The 21,758-nt window shown below is 46.9% G+C and overlaps 4 protein-coding genes across 4 annotated transcripts; 3 read left to right on the top strand and 1 right to left on the bottom strand.

Annotated features, from left to right (window-relative positions):
- Positions 1 to 11,306: 11,306 nt before the first annotated feature.
- EDB91DRAFT_1255165 (uncharacterized protein) lies at positions 11,307 to 12,050 on the bottom strand (the record flags this gene model as incomplete). The annotated part of the gene is made up of 1 exon (XM_041323930.1): positions 11,307 to 12,050. The coding sequence occupies one exon, from the start codon at positions 12,048 to 12,050 to the stop codon at positions 11,307 to 11,309; it is 744 nt and encodes a 247-aa protein (XP_041170538.1).
- A 2,513-nt stretch (positions 12,051 to 14,563) lies between these two features.
- EDB91DRAFT_1062758 (uncharacterized protein) lies at positions 14,564 to 14,917 on the top strand (the record flags this gene model as incomplete). The annotated part of the gene is made up of 1 exon (XM_041314550.1): positions 14,564 to 14,917. A coding segment is annotated over one exon (354 nt), but the record flags the coding sequence as incomplete, so codon positions are not given.
- An 815-nt stretch (positions 14,918 to 15,732) lies between these two features.
- EDB91DRAFT_1062764 (uncharacterized protein) lies at positions 15,733 to 16,215 on the top strand (the record flags this gene model as incomplete). Its single annotated transcript, XM_041314552.1, has 1 exon — positions 15,733 to 16,215. A coding segment is annotated over one exon (483 nt), but the record flags the coding sequence as incomplete, so codon positions are not given.
- Positions 16,216 to 18,162: 1,947 nt separating this feature from the next.
- EDB91DRAFT_1239967 (uncharacterized protein) lies at positions 18,163 to 20,804 on the top strand (the record flags this gene model as incomplete). Its single annotated transcript, XM_041321931.1, has 6 exons — positions 18,163 to 18,177; positions 18,819 to 19,057; positions 19,103 to 19,290; positions 19,525 to 19,744; positions 19,795 to 20,132; positions 20,185 to 20,804. 6 exons carry the CDS (start codon positions 18,163 to 18,165, stop codon positions 20,802 to 20,804), a joined length of 1,620 nt encoding a protein of 539 aa, XP_041170535.1.
- Positions 20,805 to 21,758: the final 954 nt, after the last annotated feature.

The following is a 21,758-nucleotide window of genomic DNA, read 5'->3' as shown; positions in this document are numbered from 1 at the left end:
AAGTCACAGGAAACAGAGGGTCCACAACTGTTAGGTACTGTGCTGGCTCAGGAGGCAGAGGGGTCGGGGCTTGGCTTCAGCTCTTGCGCTCCGCCCTTAGCCGAGTATGTGCCCCAAATTTGGAGTGGATCTGACGTTGTCCGACGGTAGGACGAGTGGACTGCTTGGGTCCGCTTTGGGGGTCGGGGAGTAAGAGCTGCTAGTGGCGGACCAACTAGGAGCGGAGCGGAAAAGGTGGGGAACAATGCGGAGGGTGGATAGGAACTAGGGAGATATTTGATAGGAGCAGAGGTGTCGGAGGGTAATGCAGAGGATAGGGAAAGGGGTGATAGGAGGATTTTGATAGGGGCAGGGTAATAAGGGGAAGACTTAGAGCACGGCTCTAAGTCGGAGCGGAGGGTCGGAGGGTTGGAGGTGACAACAAGTTGAGACTTGTGTCCAGAGGAGGCAAGGTCCTACTGAGAATCCTCACAGGATATAACTGCGAGAAGACAAGTAATATTAAGACTAAGGAAAAATATCTAAGTACAGGATATGTTATATATTTCTATGTGAGGCAGTGATCAGGACAACTATGTAGTAAAGCTATGTACCAAGGATATAGTTTGTAAGTACTTTACATAGGTGAAGACATAAGTCGGAGCGGATATCAATATGTACGCGTTGGATCAGCGATCGGGCGGTAATAGGAATTACCGGTGATCCAGAAGTAAGAGTCTATGTACTGAAAGGGCAAAGTGTATGTCTAAAAGGGGAAAGGGATCCAGTTGAATGGAGAGGTTTATGGAAGGGGACCAGTTTGAGCAGTCGAGCGGAAGCATAGGGCGGACTGCGGGTTTGTGATAGGACAGATCGGAGGATGGATGGGGCGGAGTGGATTGGAAAGCGGAGCGGATTGGAAAGCGGAGCGGTCGGATCTGGTATATGACAACAACTCTGTACAACCAAACCCAAGCAAGGAAAGCAAAGACAGAAGAAATCAACGAGGTGGACACTGCGCAGAGGACAATCGAGCGGGAAGCAGAAGCGGGGGGAGAAGAGCCCCCCTCAAGGCGAGTCCCCATACCAGTACCAAAAGAATCACGGGAATGTACTAACCACCCTACATGAGGATCCAACAATGAGAGAACACATCACCCCAATATGCATCACCACAGATGGGGATCCAATACCAGCAGACGAGTTAGATGCCTTCCTGAAGGAGATTCCGATGGATTTCTTAGCAAATGACGCGGCAATATTCACTCGACTCACACACCCACACAATCCATTACGAGTCATTTGGATAGTCAAGTGCAGTCCAGTACAGGGAAGATCTAACCCCCAACAAGCTGGAACAAGTGAAAGGGCTGGTTGCAAAATACACAGGATATATTTGCATGCTCACTGGGAGAGGTATTACCAGTCCCAGGTGCAGTTCATCGCCTGAATGTACCAGAGGGAGTAACATTCAACCTTAGAGTTCACCAATGTCCACTCACCCCCCCACAGGTACAGTTTTTCCATGGGAAAGTAGATGAGATGCTTGAAAGTGGGGATCATAGAGCACGCACCCCCAGAAATGGTTAAATGCTGCGCTAATACGGTCCTCACAAAAAAAGGCACATGAACAAGAAGGCATGACACTAGAACAGCTACAGCATGCCATCAACAATCAGTGCCTACAACATGACCAGCCACCAGCATTTACCTTACCAGAACGCGAAGTGCCTGAGAATACAAACAAGACGGCAAAGCCTGCAAAAATGGCGAAATCTGTCAAAACTTCAACAAGGGTAATCGAGTCACAAACATTGCACCCATGCCCCAAGGCGATATCAGAGCCAAGCAACTATGCCTCAGTGGACATAGGTACGTGTCTGTATTCGATTTTGCATCCGGATTCTACACTGTTGAGGTCCCAGAAAAATCATGCCCCTACACAGGCATTTTACGTCGAAGGCCAGGGATATTTTTGGTATAAGAGAATGCCAATGGGCCTGACAGGCGCCCCATCAACATTCTCAGAAATGATGGCTAGTAACCTGCACTGATATGCTGACCAACAACACAATGGAGTTGTTTGTTGATGATGGAGGGAGCGTGGCCAATAGCTTTGATGAAATGATGGGGAAGCTCGAGCGAATATTCCAAAGGTGCCAGTGAATGCAACATCTCACTGTCCCCAACAAAATGCCATTTATTCATGACAGAAACATCGTTCACGGGAGCCACCATTGGGCCCTGAGGAGTACAACCAGATCTAGCGAAACTAACAGCAGTCATCAACTGGGAACAACCACCAGATGCACTGAACATGGAATCGTTCTTAGGGCTCACCAGTTACTTTCGTGATCTTATTCAAAGCTATTCACTACGGGAAGGCCCCTTACAAGATCTGGTCAAAGCGGCACCATTAGCTGTTCAATACACAAAGAACACATACCGACACACTTTACGGAGTCACAAGCTACAAGATCTATGGGAAGAGAAGCACATGAAAGCCTTTCTAGATCTTAAGGCAGCACTTGTGTCAAAACCGATCCTCCAAGCTCCAAGGTACGATGGCTCTAATTTTGTAATAACATCAGATGGCTGCGCTGAAGGTTTTGCAGCAGATTTGTTTCAACGCACCCGCATGCAAAGCCCATCAGGGAAGTGGACCGAGCACCTACATCCAATAGTGTTCGCCTCCAAACAAACATCATCGACGGAACAGAACTATAAGCCTTTCCTGCTGGAGTTCACTGCCCTGAAGTTCGCTTTAGACAAGTTTTCAGACACCATCTGGGGCTTCCCGGTCAAAGTCGAAACAGACTGCCAAGCATTAAAGGACATCCTTATCAGTAATCGCTTAAATGCGGTGCATGCACATTGGCGAGATGGAATCCTAGCTCACAATATTGTTGACATAAGACATGTACCAGGGAAACTCAATGTCATAGCTGATGGACTCAGCCGACAATGGGAAGGCCATCCATGGGACATCGGACTACTAGACGGGAGTGAATGGACTGTTAGTGAGGACTGGGAGTCCAACTCCGGTTTGATCAATGATCTGCTGCAAATATCGACTAACCTGGACAATTCTGTAGCCGCACAGCTCATGCAAAGGTTCGCTGAAGAACCAGTGTTTCTGGAGGTTATCGAGGCAATGCTGCAAATTGATCGCGGAAAAGACATCCGAGACCGGAAACGAGCACAGCACAGGGCATCACAGTACCTAGTCCAAGACAAAAAGCTTTGGAGACTATGAGGTGGTACTGCAGTCAGGGCACGAAGCAAGGTTGAATGTGTTTCCCAAAAGGAGGCACAGGACTTAGTGACAAGACAACATGCCAAAGGAGGACACTGGGGTCAGGATGCTATCAAGATTGCGTTAACGGACTGGATACACAGCCTGAAGTTAGATGACTCTATCATGGCAGCAATAGGCGACTGCAGCAAGTGTAAGAACTTTGGTGCGCCCCATCTTCATTCCTTGCTAGAGCCGATAACACGTTGACACCCATTCGAACTTCTAGTAGGCAATTACCTCACCTTACCCAAAGCTAGAGGACACAACATGCTGGGAGTGTATTTGGACACCTTTTCGCAACATATATGGGCGTTCAAGTACAAGTCCACGGGAATGGCAAAGACAAGGGTCGACGGGCTAATGCAAATCTTCCAGAATTTCACAGTGGCTGAAACCTTCATGTCTGATGGAGGCAAGCACTTCAACAACACAGTCGTGAAGGAATTCTGCACTAAGTGGAACTGTAATACCCACATTGTTGCCGCATACTAACCCTGGATTAATGGCTTAGTGGAAGGCATGAACAAAATTCTCTTACACGTTCTCAAGAGACTATGTGTGCCAGACTTAGGTGAGGATGATTATGAAGGATTGTCATGGGATATACTCCCGCTCAATTGGCCGGACCACTTGGAAGACACCATCACAGCCCTCAATCACCGCATACTCCCAGCTCTCAAGTTCTCACCAAAGGAATTGCTCCTCGGACAAGTCGTCAACACACCGCACACAGACCTCAGCAACAGCACATCAGCAATATGCACATCAGATGTCAGTACCCACATGGCATATGTGGCGCAGCAACAGCTTGATGGGTATAATGCTGCAGTGCAATATGCGATTAAACGCAAAGCCGCATTTGACAAACACGTCTTAGAACACACTCCCAGTGAGGTTATACTCTGTCAAGGTCAACTGGTTCAATTTTATCATAGCAGTCTCGACTACACGTTCAAAGCCAAGTGCAAACTCTTACCCAAATGGTCCCCACCCCATTGAGTCTCCATGCGAATAAGCAACTCGTACAAACTGGAAACATTGAAGGGAGAAGCGGTAGCAGGAGAGTTCCACACCAGACGCCTACATGCATTTATGCCAAGGGCTGGGACAAAACTGGCTGAAGAACAACAAGCGTTTGAGGAACAGTTGAGGAAAACGAGAGAGGCTGAAATTGTGCAAGAAGAGCACACAATAGCAGACGAGGAAAACCAAGATGATAGAAGCCACAGCAAAAGAGAGGAGAACGAGAGAGACCCCGGACCAGAAGTAGGAGAAGAACACATAGGAGAGGAGATGAACGGAAGGATGAACAAGGATGTTTGTAGATAAGAGATAGCAACTAGTGAAGGGCGATGAGGACTGCCGCCGGGGTTTTTTCAAGGGGGGCACTTGGAGTGGGGCACCCCCTATCAAGGGGGTGCAGAGTCAGGGGATTTATGGAGGTTAGAGCAGCTTAGTAAGGCAGAACATACAAAAGGGAAGGTAGCAGTAGACAGAGACTAGAACAGAACCAACTCATCCCTTGCATTCACATTGGCTGGAGTTCCTGCTCCATCATAACCTCGTTTGCAGTTGCTCCTTTGGATTGTCCTCATCATTTGTCTGAAATGTTCAACTAAGTAGTGTCCAGCTTTCAGGGTTGTGCTCTCACCGAATTTCAGTACTGCTTGATTGTCTGCCAGTATTGATGTGGGGAATGTGATATGACACTCAGTGGAGAGGAGGTGAGCTACTAAAGTGAGTCCAACGGCTTCTGCTTCATAGACAGTATGTTCCTCATCAGTGCCTAGATGATAATGGAAGATGCGAGGGTCTCGTCCTTCACATAATAGGACTGCTGCTGCCCCTATGTTGCCATTATGCCCTGAGCTGTCACTGTAGATCTGGATGTTATCCGTGAGTTGGGCTTGTTCTTAGATAGATTTCTCCTTGGTTTTGGCAATGTGTACTGAGTATGGGCATTGGTATGAAGGGTGTTGGATGGCTCCAGTGAGTCTCTATTTCTGCGGGGTTGATCTTGTAGGACTTGGTCAGCCGATGGAGGGATGTGCGGTGTCTTCTGACATAGCATGAGGCTGTGCATTTGTGGAGAGGGTGGGTTGGGGGATGAGTGGCTAATTGAATGATGGCACGATGACATGTGTTCTGCAGGAGGAGGGTTATAGGGAGAAGGTTGGTGTGAGCTTTGAGCAGGTCTGTCACAGTGGTTCTCATAGCACCCATGATACCTATGGCTGTGATTCTCTGCACTGAGGTCATCTTTCTCGCAATACCTAGGAGCTTCTTTGGGCCATGTCTGAGCCAAAGAGATATGCTGGGGTGAACCAAATGTCAGCCACATATAGCATCTTAGGGATAGCTACTGCTTGGTAGAGCTGTCTCATCATTTTCATTGGCATTCCAGAGGCGGTAGAGGAGAGGCGGTGTAGTTGAAGTGTGTAGGCTGATCCCTTGGTGATAGCATAGGTGATGTGTGCCTTCCAGCGTAATTCTTGATCTAGTATAACACCTAGGAATTTGTGAGTAGCAGATGGATGGATGATGTTACCTCTGATATTCATTGGGGTGTGTGCTTTGGTTCTGTTCATGGAGAAATCAATTAGAGCAAACTTGCTCATTTTGAATTTTGAATTATGTGCTAGAGACCATTTGTAACATCCGCCAGCACGTTCCAGCATGTCTGTTAGAGCAAGGTGAGTTTTGTGAAATGAGGATCTGATCACAATGAAGGCAGTGTCATCTACGAATGCTAGGGTGGATTTGTTCTTGCCACGGTTCTTGGCCACATCCACTAGGTCAGCATTGTATATAATGTATAGGATCATTGAAAGAGGGTCGCCTTGACCTATACCTAGTGTTTTAAAGTCTAGTTGCCAGACTGCAAAAAGACTGGCAACTGGACCGGACCCTGAATGGTTGCAACTGTTCTCACAGTCCGGGTGCCTCCATCTCAGGTCAGTCCAGTTGCCGGTTGCCTCCCTAAGGCAAAAATCGAAAAACCAATAAAAATCGGTCCAGATCAGTTGCCACCAGTCTTTTGTAACCCTAGCCCTAGCCTATGTTGTAGTACTCGTCAGGGGTATTATATTGGTGGTCCAACCTTAAAAAATGGTTCAGATTTGGGAAAGTTATAAGCATTTTAAGAATGGCTTGTATAAACCAGTGGGGCATGCTTTCAGGCTTGTTGGCACTGAGCCAGGGATTAATTTCTTAGCTTCAAAACCTTTACTAGTGTGTTCATAGACCTCAAAAATGGTAGGGAACATCAAATTTAGATAACTCCTGATGATTTATCATGCTCTAAGACTAGCACAAAGATCAGACATGTTAGAAATGGTTGAAATGACTGATGTTGCAGATTTATTTTGCTTATATCTTGCTTGAATGATAACTGATTGGCAAGATAAGACTACCAATAGACTCATCTTAACTAGAACTACAACTTTCATTAAGAAGCTTAAGGGTGATAATGACTTGTAGGGTTGTAGCACGCCATCAGGGGATTCAAACAGTGGTTTGGTCACATAAAATGGTTGATATCAGCATGAAAATCAAAGATTGGCTTATAACTTACCCAAACCTTGAGTGTTTGACAAGATATGACTAGCTACAGACTTACCTAGACTAGGACTACCATTAGCATTGAGACACCTAAGCCTTATAACAACTTTTATTTTTCAAAGACAAGCCTGATAATGATTTTTTGTCAAGCTTATATCTTACTTATATCTTACCCTATTGACAAGATAAAACTAGCTATATAATTGCCTTGACGAGCAGCACATATTTCATCAAGAAGCCCAAGCATGATAATGACATTGCATATTTGACTTGCATGCAGGGCACAGTTTGGGAACCCTTTTTTGTAATGCTCATATCTCGCTCATGTGAGTCCAGGCTTCGCATGTAGGGAAATAAGGCAAAGATTTTTTGGGGTACTTAGTGTTGAGTTCATTCAAATTCCGGTCATGATCTGCTCCAACTGGTGTAATTGTCATTACGACAGCTGGTGCATTGGTGTTAAGGTCGTGCTCAAGGGAAAGGCAACTCAAAAGGGCTTGGCTTCAGCTTGTGTGCTGCGCCCCTTACCCAAGTATGTGCCCTTAATTTCTGAGAGACAGAGGGGAAGTCCAACGGAAGTCCAGGTAAGTCTGGAGTCAGACACAGGGGGAGTTCAGCAGAACTCTGGAAGGCTAGGAGCGAATAGAGTAAGACTACTTCGGACAAGTCCAGAGTAGAAACGGAACAGAGGTAGACTACCCTAAGGTAGAGCTGGAGGTAGAGTCTTAAGGATTAACCCTAAGACTCGGAGGTGGACAGGAGATCAGACTCAAGTCCAGAGAAGCAGGAATGAGCAGAACTAAGATGAGAGTCAGAGGTACAGTGAAAGGAATCAATCATAAGACTCAGAGATTGACAGAAGACAAAGCTCAAGTCCAGAGATGCAGGAATGAGCAGGAATTTAAGGTGATATTCAAACTGAGGAGTTCTGGAGTTCTACAGGAGTTTATATACTGTAGGTATCATGTAAGTAATCAGTCAGCACAGTAAAAGCTATATTTGAAGCATATGGAGAGTCTATTAGTAAGTGTGCAACGGATCAAGGAAATGAGGTCGGAAATGAAGTGCAAATGGACGGATCAGTAAGCAAAGCGGAGTGCCAGGTGGACAATAGGATGGAAACCCAGACCTTCATAGGGGAGAATCCAGACTTCCGGATCCGGAGGTACAGGAAATAGTGTTGGAGAAAATAGGGGTAGTGTTGGAGGAGTGGAATAGAGTCGGGTGGAGGTAGCAGGGCTAGTCCTGCTGAGACACACTTTGTGCATTGTCAGAGAAGGAGGGATGGAGCAGACGGGGAAACAGGGGGTTGGACTAGTTGTGGGGATGTTCACAGGTGGTATTGGGGGTGCTCGGATCTGGTATATGACAATTGGAAAGTTTTGTAGGCATTGCAGTCAGTTGTTCAGTGATTGTCAGCGCATGTTCTGCATGAATATCTGCTTGCACTACAATTGCAGGCGATGTGGCCATAGAGTTGACATTTGGCACATCGGATGGGTTCCTTCTTGTCTTTCTTGACCCAAATCAGGTATCAGTCAATGTAGATACCTTCCTTGATTAGTTTGTTGGCCGTCACTGTGTCATTTACTTGGAGTAGAGCAAAGGCCATCATCTGGGTGGGCAGGTGTTTGTGCAGTGCTTTGATCCAGCTAGTGATTGAAAGTCCGGTCTGGTCCGGTTTTTTACCATATTTGGATGCAACTGAACCACAACCGGTCTTTTTATTTCAAGAAATGAAAAAAAACTGGACTGGACCGCTAAAAACCAGTTGCAACTGGTCCTACTCACGACTGGTTGCACTAGGAATGTAGAGCTTGATCACCTGATAATTTCTATCTCTTATACATTCTAAGCTGATGAAAATTGAGTGAGTTATGAGCATTACTGTCATATCCTGTACCTCTGGTCCTGGAATTCTGGATTCTCCCCTATGAAAGTCTGGGTCTCCATCCTGTTCTCCATTCAGCACTCCATTTTCATCTCCGGACTCACACCTATCTCCTTTTAGAATACTGCTCTCCAGCTACTGGTTGTACACCTTTCCACCTTGCTTATTGATCCATTGTATACTTACTAATAGACTTTCGGTTAAGACCGTGCTCAGGGGTAAAGCCGAGTCTGAGGGGCTTGGCTTCAGCTTGTGCGCTGTGCCCCTTACCCGAGTACATGCCCCTAATTTCGGAATGTAGTCCAACATGAGTTCTATGAGTTCTGACAGGACGTCGGAATGGGGGTCCTCTGAAGGAGGACCGACAGACTACTAGGTGAGCGCAGGAAAGTTGGGTGGGGGTTGTTCCACCCGACAGGAGGGAGGCAGGAGACTGCTGTGGTCGGAACCAACAGTAGAAGCAGAGTGGAAGGGACTGCTTGGACGAAGTCCAAAGCAGAGTGGAACGGAGGGGACGGATGTGAGAGTGCGGGGTTTAGCTCTGATGCATGGGAAGTCGGACAAGCAGAGGAACAGGGGAACAGGGGATTGGGGGAACAGGGAAAATGGGGGAATGGGGGAATGGGGGAACAGGGAAACGGGGGGAACAGGGGAATGGAGGAGTGGAGGATCGGAGGGTAGCTGGCCTAGGGAGTCAATCCCCTAGGCCAGCTAACAGGAGTTGACTAGGATCAGGCCCAAGTCAAAGAACAGAAGAGCAGGGCTTAGAAAAGGTAATATTCAGACTGAGTATTTATAGACAAATGTACATATGTTTATATACTCTAAGTGGTGAGCATAGCATAGCAGAAGGCTATGTGCTGAGTGTACAGGATTACAATAGGGTGACTGAGACATACAAGAATAAGGCTTGGGGAACAGTATGTACGCGACAGATCAGAATCGCTAGGGTATAGGGATTACCGGTGATCCGAAAAGCAGAACTATGATACTAAACGGGGATAGGACCAGTTGAGTGGTTCCTAGTCTAGGAGTGGACCGGTGAGGCAGTCGGACGGACTAATAGTCGGGTGGGACAAGATGAGCAGAACTGAGCGGGTCGGAAAAGTGGAGCGAGTAGGAGTAGGATCAGGCAGACCGATAGGGCGGAGCAGTGGAACCCCAGATAGGGTCAGATGGAAGGGGTATGGTGTCGGAGAACATAGGGGTAGTGTCGGAAGAGTGGAACAGGGTTGGGCGGAGGTAGTGGGGCTAATCCTGCTGAGATGCACTTCGTGCATTGTTGGGGAAGGAGGAATGGAGTGGACAGGGAAACAGAGGGTCGGACTAGGGGTGGGTATATTCACAGGTGGTATTGGAGGTGCTCAGATCTGGTATATGACACTTTCCATATGCTTTGGGCATAGCTTTTACTTTGCTGACTGATTAGTTACATGATATCTACAGTATATAAACTCCTGTAAAACTCTGTACCTCCTCAGTTCAAATATCATCTTAGTTCCTGCTCATTCCTGTTTCTCCAGACTTGAGTCTGATCTCTTGTCCACCTCTGAGTCTTGGGTTTATTCCTTAAGACTATATCTCCAGCTCTACCTTACGGTAGTCTATCTCTGTTCTGGTTCTACTCTGGACCTTTCCAAAGTAGCCTTACTCCATTTACTCTATTTACTCCTAGCCTTCCGGAGTCCTGCTGAACTCCCCTTGTGTCTGACCTCCGGACTTACCCGGACTTCTGTCAGACTTCCCTTCTACCTCTTGGAAATTAAGGGCACATACTCGGGTAAGGGGCGCAGCGCACGAGCTGAAGCCAAGTTCTTTGAGTTACTCTTCCCTTGAGCACAACCTTAAAAATTACAAAATCATGCCCCCCAACCAACTCAGACCAAGGTCAGTAAAATATGAAACTTTCAAAAGTCATTTTTATGCTTGCAGTGTCAATAAAAGTTGTAGTACTAGTGCATAGTAGGTAATGGTAGGTCATATCATGTCATAATGTTACCATTTGGTTAAGATATAAGCCTTTTGATACATTCTTAAGTGAGTTATGTGGCATTTTCTTGTAATAATCATATCTCCCTCAGGTTTTTATCTGTTTGAGAGATATAAGAGACTGAAATTATCGCCCAATCAAGCTCTACATTCCCAGGGCAACCGGTTGTGCATAGGACCAGTTGCAACCGGCTTTTAGCAGTTCGGTCCATATTTTCCAACAGAGGCAACCGCAACCTGTGCCTGGTTGCAACCTGCCAAAAGTCCAGTCCAGTTGCAGTCTTTTTCAGGTTGCACAACTGAACTTTCAAACACTACATCCAGCACATGGAGACGAGTGAGTTGTCCTCCAATAAGTTCTTACCTTCTAGCAGTCAGAGGAGGCCTGGTTGTTCTATGAGCAGGTTGACAGGTACATACTGCACCACCAGAGTGTAGGTTTGGTCCTTGAGCGTTACTGAGAAGTTTAGTGCTTGGAGGAATTTCTTTTGGGTATGGTTGTCTTTTAGTCTGATTACTGTCTCTTCGCTGTCCAGTTCCACGATGAGTCCCCCGTTTTGTAGCTGTAACAGGGCTGTGATATTGTCTTCATGGTTGTTGGGTGAGGGTGGTTTGAATGGTGGTGTGGATCTTGCTTAGGGTATCTTCATGGCTGATATCAAGAGGGAAGACTAGGTTGCCGGGTATGGGGTCTAAGAGGATTTGTCTAGCGCGTAAGGTGGCCCTTGCTAGGGCTTCATCTATTGGGGGTATCTGATGGTGAGTTCTGCTGGCTGTGTTTGGGGGCAGGTGGGTTTGATGAGCAAAAACTTGGAAATTTGGTGGGCTGCTGCAGGAGGTGTGTAGCCTTATCATTGGGTCTATGGTATAGGCTGTTGTGATTTTGCTGAATAATGGCAGTTTTGAGGCAGTAGGTGGGGAGGGGTTGGGTTGAGTCAGGAGCTGCATTGAGAGTGAGTGGATATATTCCTGTGTCAATTCAAGCGAGGGGATGAGGAGGTTGATAGAGGTGTGACAGTCTTCAATGGCGCTATATATGTCTGTTGCATTTGTGATTTGGTCTGCTGCTGCATTGATGTCTCGGTCTAGGTCTACACGTTCGTCGATTTTCTGGCGTGTTTTGACAACTTCTTCCAGGGAGTGGGATAGCAAGTTGAATGTTGAGGAGAGTTGTTCTAGCTGTGGGGCCATGACGGCCATGATATGGTCTAAGATTTTGGGGGTAAGTTGGGATAATTGGGCAGAAGTTGCTTCGGCTGGGTTTGTTTCTGGCAGTAGGGGTTTGATTAGTTCTGTCTTCTGAATCATATTTTCCAGGTTTTTGGAGGTCATGAGTAGACGAGCTACTTGTGGAGCTATTGCTGCAATGACGTGATCGACTAGTTTCGTGGTGACTGATTCTGATACCTGTTGGGCTACCGACTGGGTAATTTTTTGAGCTGCTGCTACCTGAGATTTCATCTATTACATGTTGTTTGAGGAAGAATACAACTGATCTAATAGCTGTTAGTACTGGTAGAGGAGTGGAACTGGAAATTTGCATGATGTGTAAAATCGTATATGACCATTTCATTGATGCATTCAACAGTGAGCCCAGTCTAGAATCCAAGGCCTCCTATCTGGACGAGGCCATGGGGCAGGTTGTGTCTGAAGGGACCGCCATTCAGATGTCTGATCTTGTCGATGACAAAGAATAAACTGTTTCCTTGACCGCTGATCGAATAGATCAGGTCAACGAGATGCTTTGGCATATTCGCCAGCTCCACAGTGGTCCAACGCAAGCAAATCACCGAAACAGCAGCAGCAGAGGAAAAAGATGCAGAACTATGAGAAGAAGAACGAGTGCAAGCTCTTTAGAAAGGGGTTAGGGAAGGTGACTATTCCTACACTCACGGCTCCTAGTGCGTCTGCTTCAAGAACCACCCTCACCACCCCCTGCTGCTTCTACTGCTCAAGTGCCTGACCTAACCACTCCACTTGAGATGCCAATTGACTCACAGAATGACTTCCCCATTGATGAGGCAATGAACAACCAATTTGCTTAAGAAGGTTGAATGAGAAGAGAGAGAGAGAGAGCTGGGTTCTCTCTGGAGGGGTGTCATATACCTGATCCTGACCGCTCCAATATTAATATCCACTCCTGCTTTCTGACCACCTCCTCTCCATCCATCCTCCGCTCCATCCAATCACAGTCTGCATTCTGCTCCTATGCTTCCGCTCGACCGCCCAACCGGTCCCCTTCCATAATGTCTCCATTCAACTGGAACCGCTTTCCCCTTTTAGATATATACTTTCCCCTTCGGTACATAGACCCTTACTTCCGGATCACCGGTAATTCCTCTTACCGCCCTATCACTGATCCGATGTGTACATATTGATATCTGCTCTGACTTATGTCTTCGCCTGTGTAAGTACTTACAAATTATATCCTTGGTACATAGCTTTACAACATAGTTATCTTGATTACTGCCTCATACTTAGAAGTATATAACATATCCTGTACTTAGATATTTTCCCCAGTCTTAATATTACTTGTCTTCTTGCAGTTACTCCTTGTGAGAATTCTCAGTAGGACCTTGCCTCCTCTGGACACAAGTTTCATCTTGTTGTCACCTCCGACCCTCCGCTCTGACTTAGAGCTGTGCTCTAAGTCTTCTCCTTACTTCCCCGCCCCTATCAAGTATTCCCCCTGATCGCTTCTTAGTCTCACACTAAGTGGCACCCCAAAAAGACCCCAGAAACCCCTCCAGCACACTGTGCCCAACGGCATCAAAGCCGCCCAACAGTGACTCTAACCTTGAAATTCCCTCTTAGAAAAACAATCAAAACCCCCAAAAAACATCTACTAGATACATATTCTCTTACAGTCCTCAACTAATATGCCCCCAGCGAAATCCAGCAATGGATCAGGAAACGATCCACCTAGAACAAACTCCCCAACCCCAGGTGCCGGCCCCAACACCCGCAACACAACCAGAAGCCCCACTATGACTGCCAACATTGAATCAATGGCCAGTATAGTAATGGACACCACGAGCGCAGAATCCTACCTATCGGCCAAACTACTCTGCCAGGAAGACCAACCCTTTACACTCACTCACCTATCGTCCATACTCTTTCATATCACCCAAATGTCAGCCACTACCCCACTTCCAGTCAATATGGCGATCCGGGCAGTTGCGTTCATACTGAAGAAGCACACCGCATGTGAAATAGCGGAAGCTGTGGCCATACACCTCTCATCCACACTAGCCCCGCAATTAATTGACCAAGTAATCGCAAACATCAATCTGCAAACGGGAAACATACACGATGCCTCGGAGCACGTGAAGGCCTCCATCCAACAAACGGGAGAATCACTCGCTTCCACTATTGGAGATGCAGAATGCATGTGTCACATGCTTAAAAACGAACAAGAAGAAAAAGAGAATGACACGAAGGTCACAGCCAACCGCATTGATGAGGCTGCAAACGAACTTCAGGCATCGGTCAAAGAATGTCAGAAAATGTTAAAGGCACTATCCCCATCCCTAGACTCTACACAAGAGTGAATCAACCTCTTATCGACGCAACTTTTGACTCACCCTGCCCCACCCCAAACTCTCCCACCACAGACTCTCTCACAACCTTCCATGCAACCATCTTACAGTATGATCACGGCCTCCCACCTCCCCCCGTCAGTTGACCAAGCAATTGGTTGAGCAGCAATACACGCATTCAAAATCTTGCTGGACCCTCGTCCAGGTGAAACCCTCTTCCCACCTAACACATCCAACTCTGACATCGCAAAGAAATTGAAAGATGCCTTATCCAACATCCGCAATGACTCCACCCCCCTCAGCAATATCAAGGCAGTCCACTCCCTTTGTAACGGAGGAATCCTTGTTGAACTCGAAAGTGAAAGTCTAGCCTCATGGCTACAAGACTCTATCGGCAGAGCTCTGTTAGAAGAACAATTTGACACCACAGTATTGTTCTGTAAATACACCTTCGCTCTTGTACTCTTGTACTTACCTATTCAAATGCAGATCGAACATGAAGGATTCCTACGCAAGATCAAGAACAAAAACAACCTACCTGCCAACTCCTTAGCCACTATCAGATGGATTAAACCCCCCCTTCACCGAACCCAGGAACAGCGAAAAGCCTTTGCCATTCTCCAGGTCATTGAGGCACCTATTGCCAATGATATACTGTGAGATGGCATTTGCATCGAGAATGAAAGATTCGGAGTATGTAAGGACAAGAGGGAACCGATTCATTGCGCAAAATGCCAATGCTATGGTCACATCGCCTGCAACTGCTCTGCCCTGCTTGATGTATGTGGCACCTGCAGCGGGAAACATCGATCCACTCAATGCACCATGTACCACACCACCCATTGCATCAACTGCAATAGCCCAACTCACACGAGCTGGAGCAGGAAATGCCCAGACTTCATCTGCAGATGCGAACCACTGGATGAGAAATACCCTGAGAACAGGATGCCCTATTTCCCTATGGAATCAGCGTGGACCCACGCCATTCAACCGCCTTCCGCCCCCCCAATATCAACCTCACCTCGCCCCTGCCCCCAACGCCTAGTAAACGCCAACCTCCGCCAAGCCACCATCAACTTCCCACATCGCCCTACCCCTTCCCAAAACCATCCCAGTCCCGAACCTCATTACGACTTCCAGGCTCAATCGGCAGTGCTCCTGAACGAAATATACCCCCCTTTGTACTTTGGAAATGGAGACTCGCCTGATACCGCAGAACCCTCCTCCTCCTCCTCCTCCTCCTCCTCTTCCACCTCTGCTGCCCTCGTTTCTTTTGACTCTCCCGATAGTCTACCCCCATCCTTCACCCCCATTGCCAATGTCTGAACAAACTGACGACAATACCATAAGACTCCGCATCTGGCAGCAAAATCTTAACAACTCTCCGACGGCCCAAGCCTCACTCCTTAATGACCCCAACATCGCAGAATGGGATGTTATAGCTATACAGGAGCCTCACATCAACTTCCTGCTGCAATACCAGCGCGAACCATCACTGGCACATTCTTTATCCAACACTACACTACACCCAACCTCAGAGCAAGACCCGAGCTATCACATTAATCAGTGCCTTGCTAGATACCAATTCCTGGAAGCAAATATTATTCCAGTCCTCGGACGTCATAATCATCCAACTCTCAGGCCCCTATGGATGCTGTACCATATTTAATATCTATAACGATGGCAATTCACCCATTACTCTAACTGCAATCGACTCCTTTCTAGCGTCCAACCTCGCCTCCATCAAGTCCGCCGACAATGACCATATGTTATGGCTCAGAGACTTCAACCGACACCACCCTCTCTGGGAAGAGACCTGTAATAGCCACATTTTCAATTATCCTGCCACTCATCCGTTAATAGACCTCATTGCTGATTATGGAATGTTACAGTTACTACCATGTGGGATGCCGAACCCTTCAATCCACCAGTACTGGCAATTGGACCCGCCCCAATAATGTCTTCAGGCATGGAGCAGCTTCTAGATGCACTCATCTCCTGTGATATGGACCCCTCTCGAAGCGGCCCCAAGACAGACCATGTCCCCATTTTAACTGTCCTAGAGCTCGACACCCCACACATCAAGGTGGAACCAAGGCAGAATTGGCGCAAAGTGAACTGGGAAGCTTTCAAAAAATGCCTTGATGGCCTCATCACTACATGACCGGCTCAACCTCTGGCATCTAAGGACAAATTTCAAGATGCAGCTCTGCATCTGACCTGCTCCATAACCAGCGCCATCGAAAGCTGTGTCCCCTTCTCAAATCCGTGTCCTCACTCTAAGCGCTGGTGGACCTGACGCCTCACTGTACTCCGGAACTGCGTTACAGAGCTCAGCCAGCTCTCCTACCTAATGAGGGGTCTCCTGTCATGAAGAACATAAGATCGCCAAGAATCACTACGTGGAAGAGATCACCACCACCAAGGAACAACACTGGATAGAATGGCTCGAGGATATTGAAGGCAACAACATTTGGATGGCAAACCACTACATCTCCTCTGAGCCTCGTGACAGAGGAAAAACGCGAGTTCCAACCCTCACCTCTACTAGACCAGATGGGACTATCGTTGAAGCCTTCACCAATGACGATAAGAGTCTTCTAATAGCTAAGTCCTTCTTTCCTCCCCCCCTTGTTGCTGATTCTGTTCCCTTAGATGCCGTCTACCCTGACCCGGTAGAACAGCTCCCTCCCATCAATCCGGAACAAATCTCTTGCACCATCACTCGACTCAGCAGATATAAGGCCCCAGGCCCTGGACGGTATTTGCAACATAGTATTCAAAGAATGCGCCAGCACCCTGATCCCCTACTTGACTGCACCTGAGTGACACCTATTCCCACACTTGTTAGTAACATACATAGTATAACATATTTGTTACTAACGAGGGGGGCAAACCTACACTGCAGTACTTCAGCGATAGCTGCAACAATCAGCAGTGACTTCAGGAATATTAAGAGGGCGGGTAAATAACATATATATAATATAAATAACATATCAGGCTATTGATTTGTCATCTCCCCGGATATCTCCCTTACAACACTGCTGCTACGCCTTCTGATGGTTCCCACGCCCCTCTCTTTCCATCTCCACATCGTCCTTGACGACGTGCTCACTATCCCGCTCATCCCTCTCCCAACTCTAGCCGATCTTTTGGTTTTCGGGATCCTATGGACCATCGCTCGCTCTCTCAATGGACGCGATGACATTCTCATGCCGCTCCTTTTGATTGCTCCAACCTCGTGTTGATCGGTCTTTGCCGGCGCTTGCTTTTACTCTTCATGCGACATGTCCCTTGCTCAGGTTCTACACTACCACCATCATGGTTCCCCCGAGAAAACGGATGTCAACATCGTCGAGAGTTACCATGACTCTTCTCAGTAGTTCCATGGATCTTTGTACTTCCAGATCATCGCTCTCTCAAATACGAGAGTCGCAGCTTCGCAGGGAGTGAGAACAGCGCCAGATTCGAGGTATGTCACTTATTCTCATGATGGTCTCTTGCTCACTTTCATCAGACAATTCTAGACGCATGCAGGAGCTGCTCGCTGAAGCTGAGTTGGAGGCTGGGCAAGATTCCTTGGAGACCATGGACTTTGGAGGCGAGATTGTTGATGATAGCATAAATGAGTTCGCTGAGGACGAGCCTGTGGGTGGTCCGCTTTTGTCTGAATTTTTCAAGACATGCTCTCAAGAACGGTAAGCATTTTCCCCCCTCTACATAGGTATCTAACATTTATCTCTAGGGAACCTCCTATACGTGGGCGCATTGATGTGCGGACCCGAACAAAACGTCGCCAGCATGCCAATGCCGCTTGGAAGGAGCAGATGCCCACCCTTGTTGATGGCTACTTGGCATGGAGACATGAAGCGCCAACTGATGAAGACAATACCATTGCGTCTAACATGTTTCACGTTGATGTTGTTGGAATTTCCGGTAAGGTTTCATTCCTTCAATACATGGCCCTTACTTACACTCAACCACATTCAAAGGTTTTGCACGTGCCATCACCATCCAGCAGCGTCCTAATGAACCAGCGAATGCAGCCCTCCTTCGCATGGGACTTTTGGGGTGCTCCCCACTACGGCCGACTATCGCTATTCGCATCGAATGCCTCGAACTATATCACCAAATACGACGACGTCAATCTTCATTTAGTATCCAAGCGATCACGAAGGTTTTGTGCGCACTTCATGATGTAAGTGTTGTAGCGTGTTATGTATGATGTCGTACTCACTTACTATACAGATTACATATTTTCGACAGTTTCGCAATCAATTTTCTGATGCGTTCGATATCTATCTACAAATCTTGCAGGAAATTCGGAGTCGCGTTGACCGGATCTTGGGCAGAGATCCCAATACCTGGCAGATCAATGGTTCTTGTCCTTCCTGTACATTCAAGGTAACGCTCCATTCTCAAATATGTAGATATAATTAAATCAATTTTACAGCAACCTAATGAGTCATTATTGTCACCAGCACGTCTTCACGCGATGGACGGCAATTTCTCAGCCAAGCGATTGGACGGGTCAGGATTAGCTGATCCGCGCCTATTTCAGAGCCGGTATTTTATTTCCGAGGCCGAGGTAGACCAATTCAAGGATGACGTTCGGTGTCGAACCGGTGAATCCTCCACGGTAGAATCAACGATATCGAGCACTTGCACAGAGAACTGGACTGCAGCCAAGGCTGTGGACAATGATAAAATTACTGTGTTTGACCAGACAGGGATTTTTCTTTTAGCGTGTCGTCATGGGCTCATCGAAAGTGTAACTGAAATGAAACACAGCGGTGAACTGTACGTGTTTTAACTCTCGTTTGTACTACGCTAATCATCCAACAGCGCAAAATATGGTCTGGCCACAGTCAACAGACTGCTCGACGTCTGCGGCGCGGATCAGGCTATCGGACACGATATTGCATGCTCATCTTGCAAAACAATCGCGACAAGTTCTATTGGAGTCAAGGCAGCTGGACTAAATCTACAGGTTGTTGTAAACGCCTTCCACAGCTTTTCTCATGACCGCCGCTGTCAGCTTCAGAATCACCCTTTGTATCTCAATGGTCTAGGACTTGAAGATCTCGAGACTTGTGAACGCATCTTCGCTAGTTCAAACAGTGCTGCAATTTTGATCCGACATGCATCATACTTCCATTGGATGCAGTTCCTCGACCTCCACTTTGATCAGTGGGACATGGACCGGTACTCAGACCTTGGTATGTCTTTTTGAGCGCCCAACAGCAATTTTTTTCTGACTATTTCAGGCGCATTTCTTTACAACAACTATGTTCAAGCTCTTCAGATCATTGAGACCAACACACCCGTCCTCGAGGAATTCAAGCAGCTCCATGATCTTACGGATGCAGACTTCGTAAACTGGCGAAATGAGGAGTTTGAGTATCTCAGCAAGGTTGCTACGGAACCTACTTCGGATGCAATTGTAGTGGCTTATGTTGAACAGCTTGAGAAGCTTCAATATGCGGAGTTCGTCTTTGTGCCCTGTTTACTTGTGTAGTTCTCATTGCATGTTTTAGAGAAACATATGGCCGTCTTACTTCCGTGCCCTTTCTGACGTACACTCCCACAAATTTCACTCGCACATCTGGCCTCAATGCCACCGCTCGCAACAATTCCGGAGCATTCGAATCTGAGCATGCATCTGCGCTATGCAAATATGAGCTGCAATTGAATGTTGTCGAAGATTTCAAGCATTGTCACAGCATTACGGAGCAGTGGCTACCGCATGACCCAAAATACACCCAAGCAGTCAGATATTCTCAGGAACGTCAATTCATTCATGCGGTTGAGGAATTGGAGGGCTTAGTTGTTCGGCGTCTTTTTGAGTTATCAAAGGCTAATCTTGCCGGCACTGGTAGGTGCTTATTGGACATTCAGATAAGTGATGTACTCATGGACTACCATAGGCTACAAGATGAGAAAGTATATCTCAAAGGCCATCACACGATGTTCGGCTGCCATCCGAACGGCTTTGGAGAAGTACAATAGACTCGCACCCTTACAAAATCCACCACGTCCTGTGCTCGACTATACTGAAATCGTCGGTTACGCATCCCTCGGTGAATTTTCGGTTCTGAAACACTCACGCCACGATATCCTTACAAAACCATGGACTGTGTCTGCTAATCGCGAGATGGCCGTGAGGTATTTCAAATTGGTGCGATCACACGAAGAGATTGTACAGCTCAACGTCGAGATCAAACACTTACATTGTTGGGTTGAGCACGAGGACAGGACCACGTTGGAAGCTATTGATTCACTCCTCACTGATGACCCAGATTCTCCATTCATAGCTGAGTTGAAGACATTGTATGCCAAGCACCACCGTGTCAACAACAACCATCGCAAGCGACTCCAACAAATTTACGCACTCGACAGATACACAGGTGATCGTCTTCCTACAGACCAGACAGTGACTGCATCCAATGGAGACAGAGATGACGAGGGTAGCGTGAATGGTCCTGAAGATGATGCTATGAACGAGGAGGCCATGAGACTTGAAGATTTAGTATCGCATTCTTTGTAACTTTCATACTGTTAATTCTATGTCACATTGCTTCGATTCTCTTGCGCCCTCTGTGGCATCTCTCGTCTATTCGTTTTCCCCTGTCACTTCTCTTGCGCCCTCTGTGGCATCTCTTGTATATTTGCTTGTGACCCTTTTACTAGTAGTAGCACATTTAATTGAGCCCTGTTTGATCGGTGGGCATGATACAATATCTCAACCATCCATGTTGGCATTGCAAACTATGTCATTGAAAACTAAAGCTTAGGAAGTTGAGCTCTGCGCTGACCCTTTAAAATAGCACATTCAATTGAGCTCTCAGTGTTTGCAAACCCTACTCGATACTGTTCATTATGACTAATTTAATTCTTGCTGCCATTATCAAATGCCTCGTACCGAACAAACAGACTCGATAATCTTACTTCTTGACTGTGCTCACTTCACTGTTGTTTTACTCAATGTTGTCTATGTCACCTCACTTGTTCCCTGTTGAGCTGGATCCTGTCCCTAATCGTCTAGAGTATCTTGATTTGCAAGGGGAAATTGTAAGTTTATCATTTAAATGATTCGAGCTACTGTTGAATCTGTTTTTCAAGAAAGATCACTTCGAAATAAAACTATCAGTAGCATTCGAGTTCTTAAAGAAACCAGGACACTTTTGCGCATCCCCTCAGATCGTTACCGCTGTTGCATCTTCTTGTCCCCTCGAGACTGAGGCTGAGGTGGCCACAGCGACAATCATGCATGATATTTTGCTGAATCGGCTCGCGCCACTCGTCTGTCAGCGCTGGTTCTGCTGGAATGAGGTCAAACTACCTAAAAGCATGGTTGAGAGTATGTATGATTCACTTGCGGCTTTGATAAGTTTGTTTTAACAGTTGTGCAGCAGGAATAGCAGCATTGGACCAAGATTCTAGCACGTCCTCTGAACATGTCCAACCAGATGGTTTCTTATTTCCAAATCCCTCAGACTCA

Source organism: Suillus paluster, assembly GCF_016628075.1.
Source record: "Suillus paluster strain FC165 chromosome Unknown EDB91scaffold_129, whole genome shotgun sequence".
NCBI classification, from domain to species: Eukaryota; Fungi; Basidiomycota; class Agaricomycetes; order Boletales; family Suillaceae; genus Suillus; species Suillus paluster.
The sequence above is the reverse complement of the archived record's forward strand: the minus strand, read 5'-3'. Positions and strand labels throughout refer to the sequence as shown.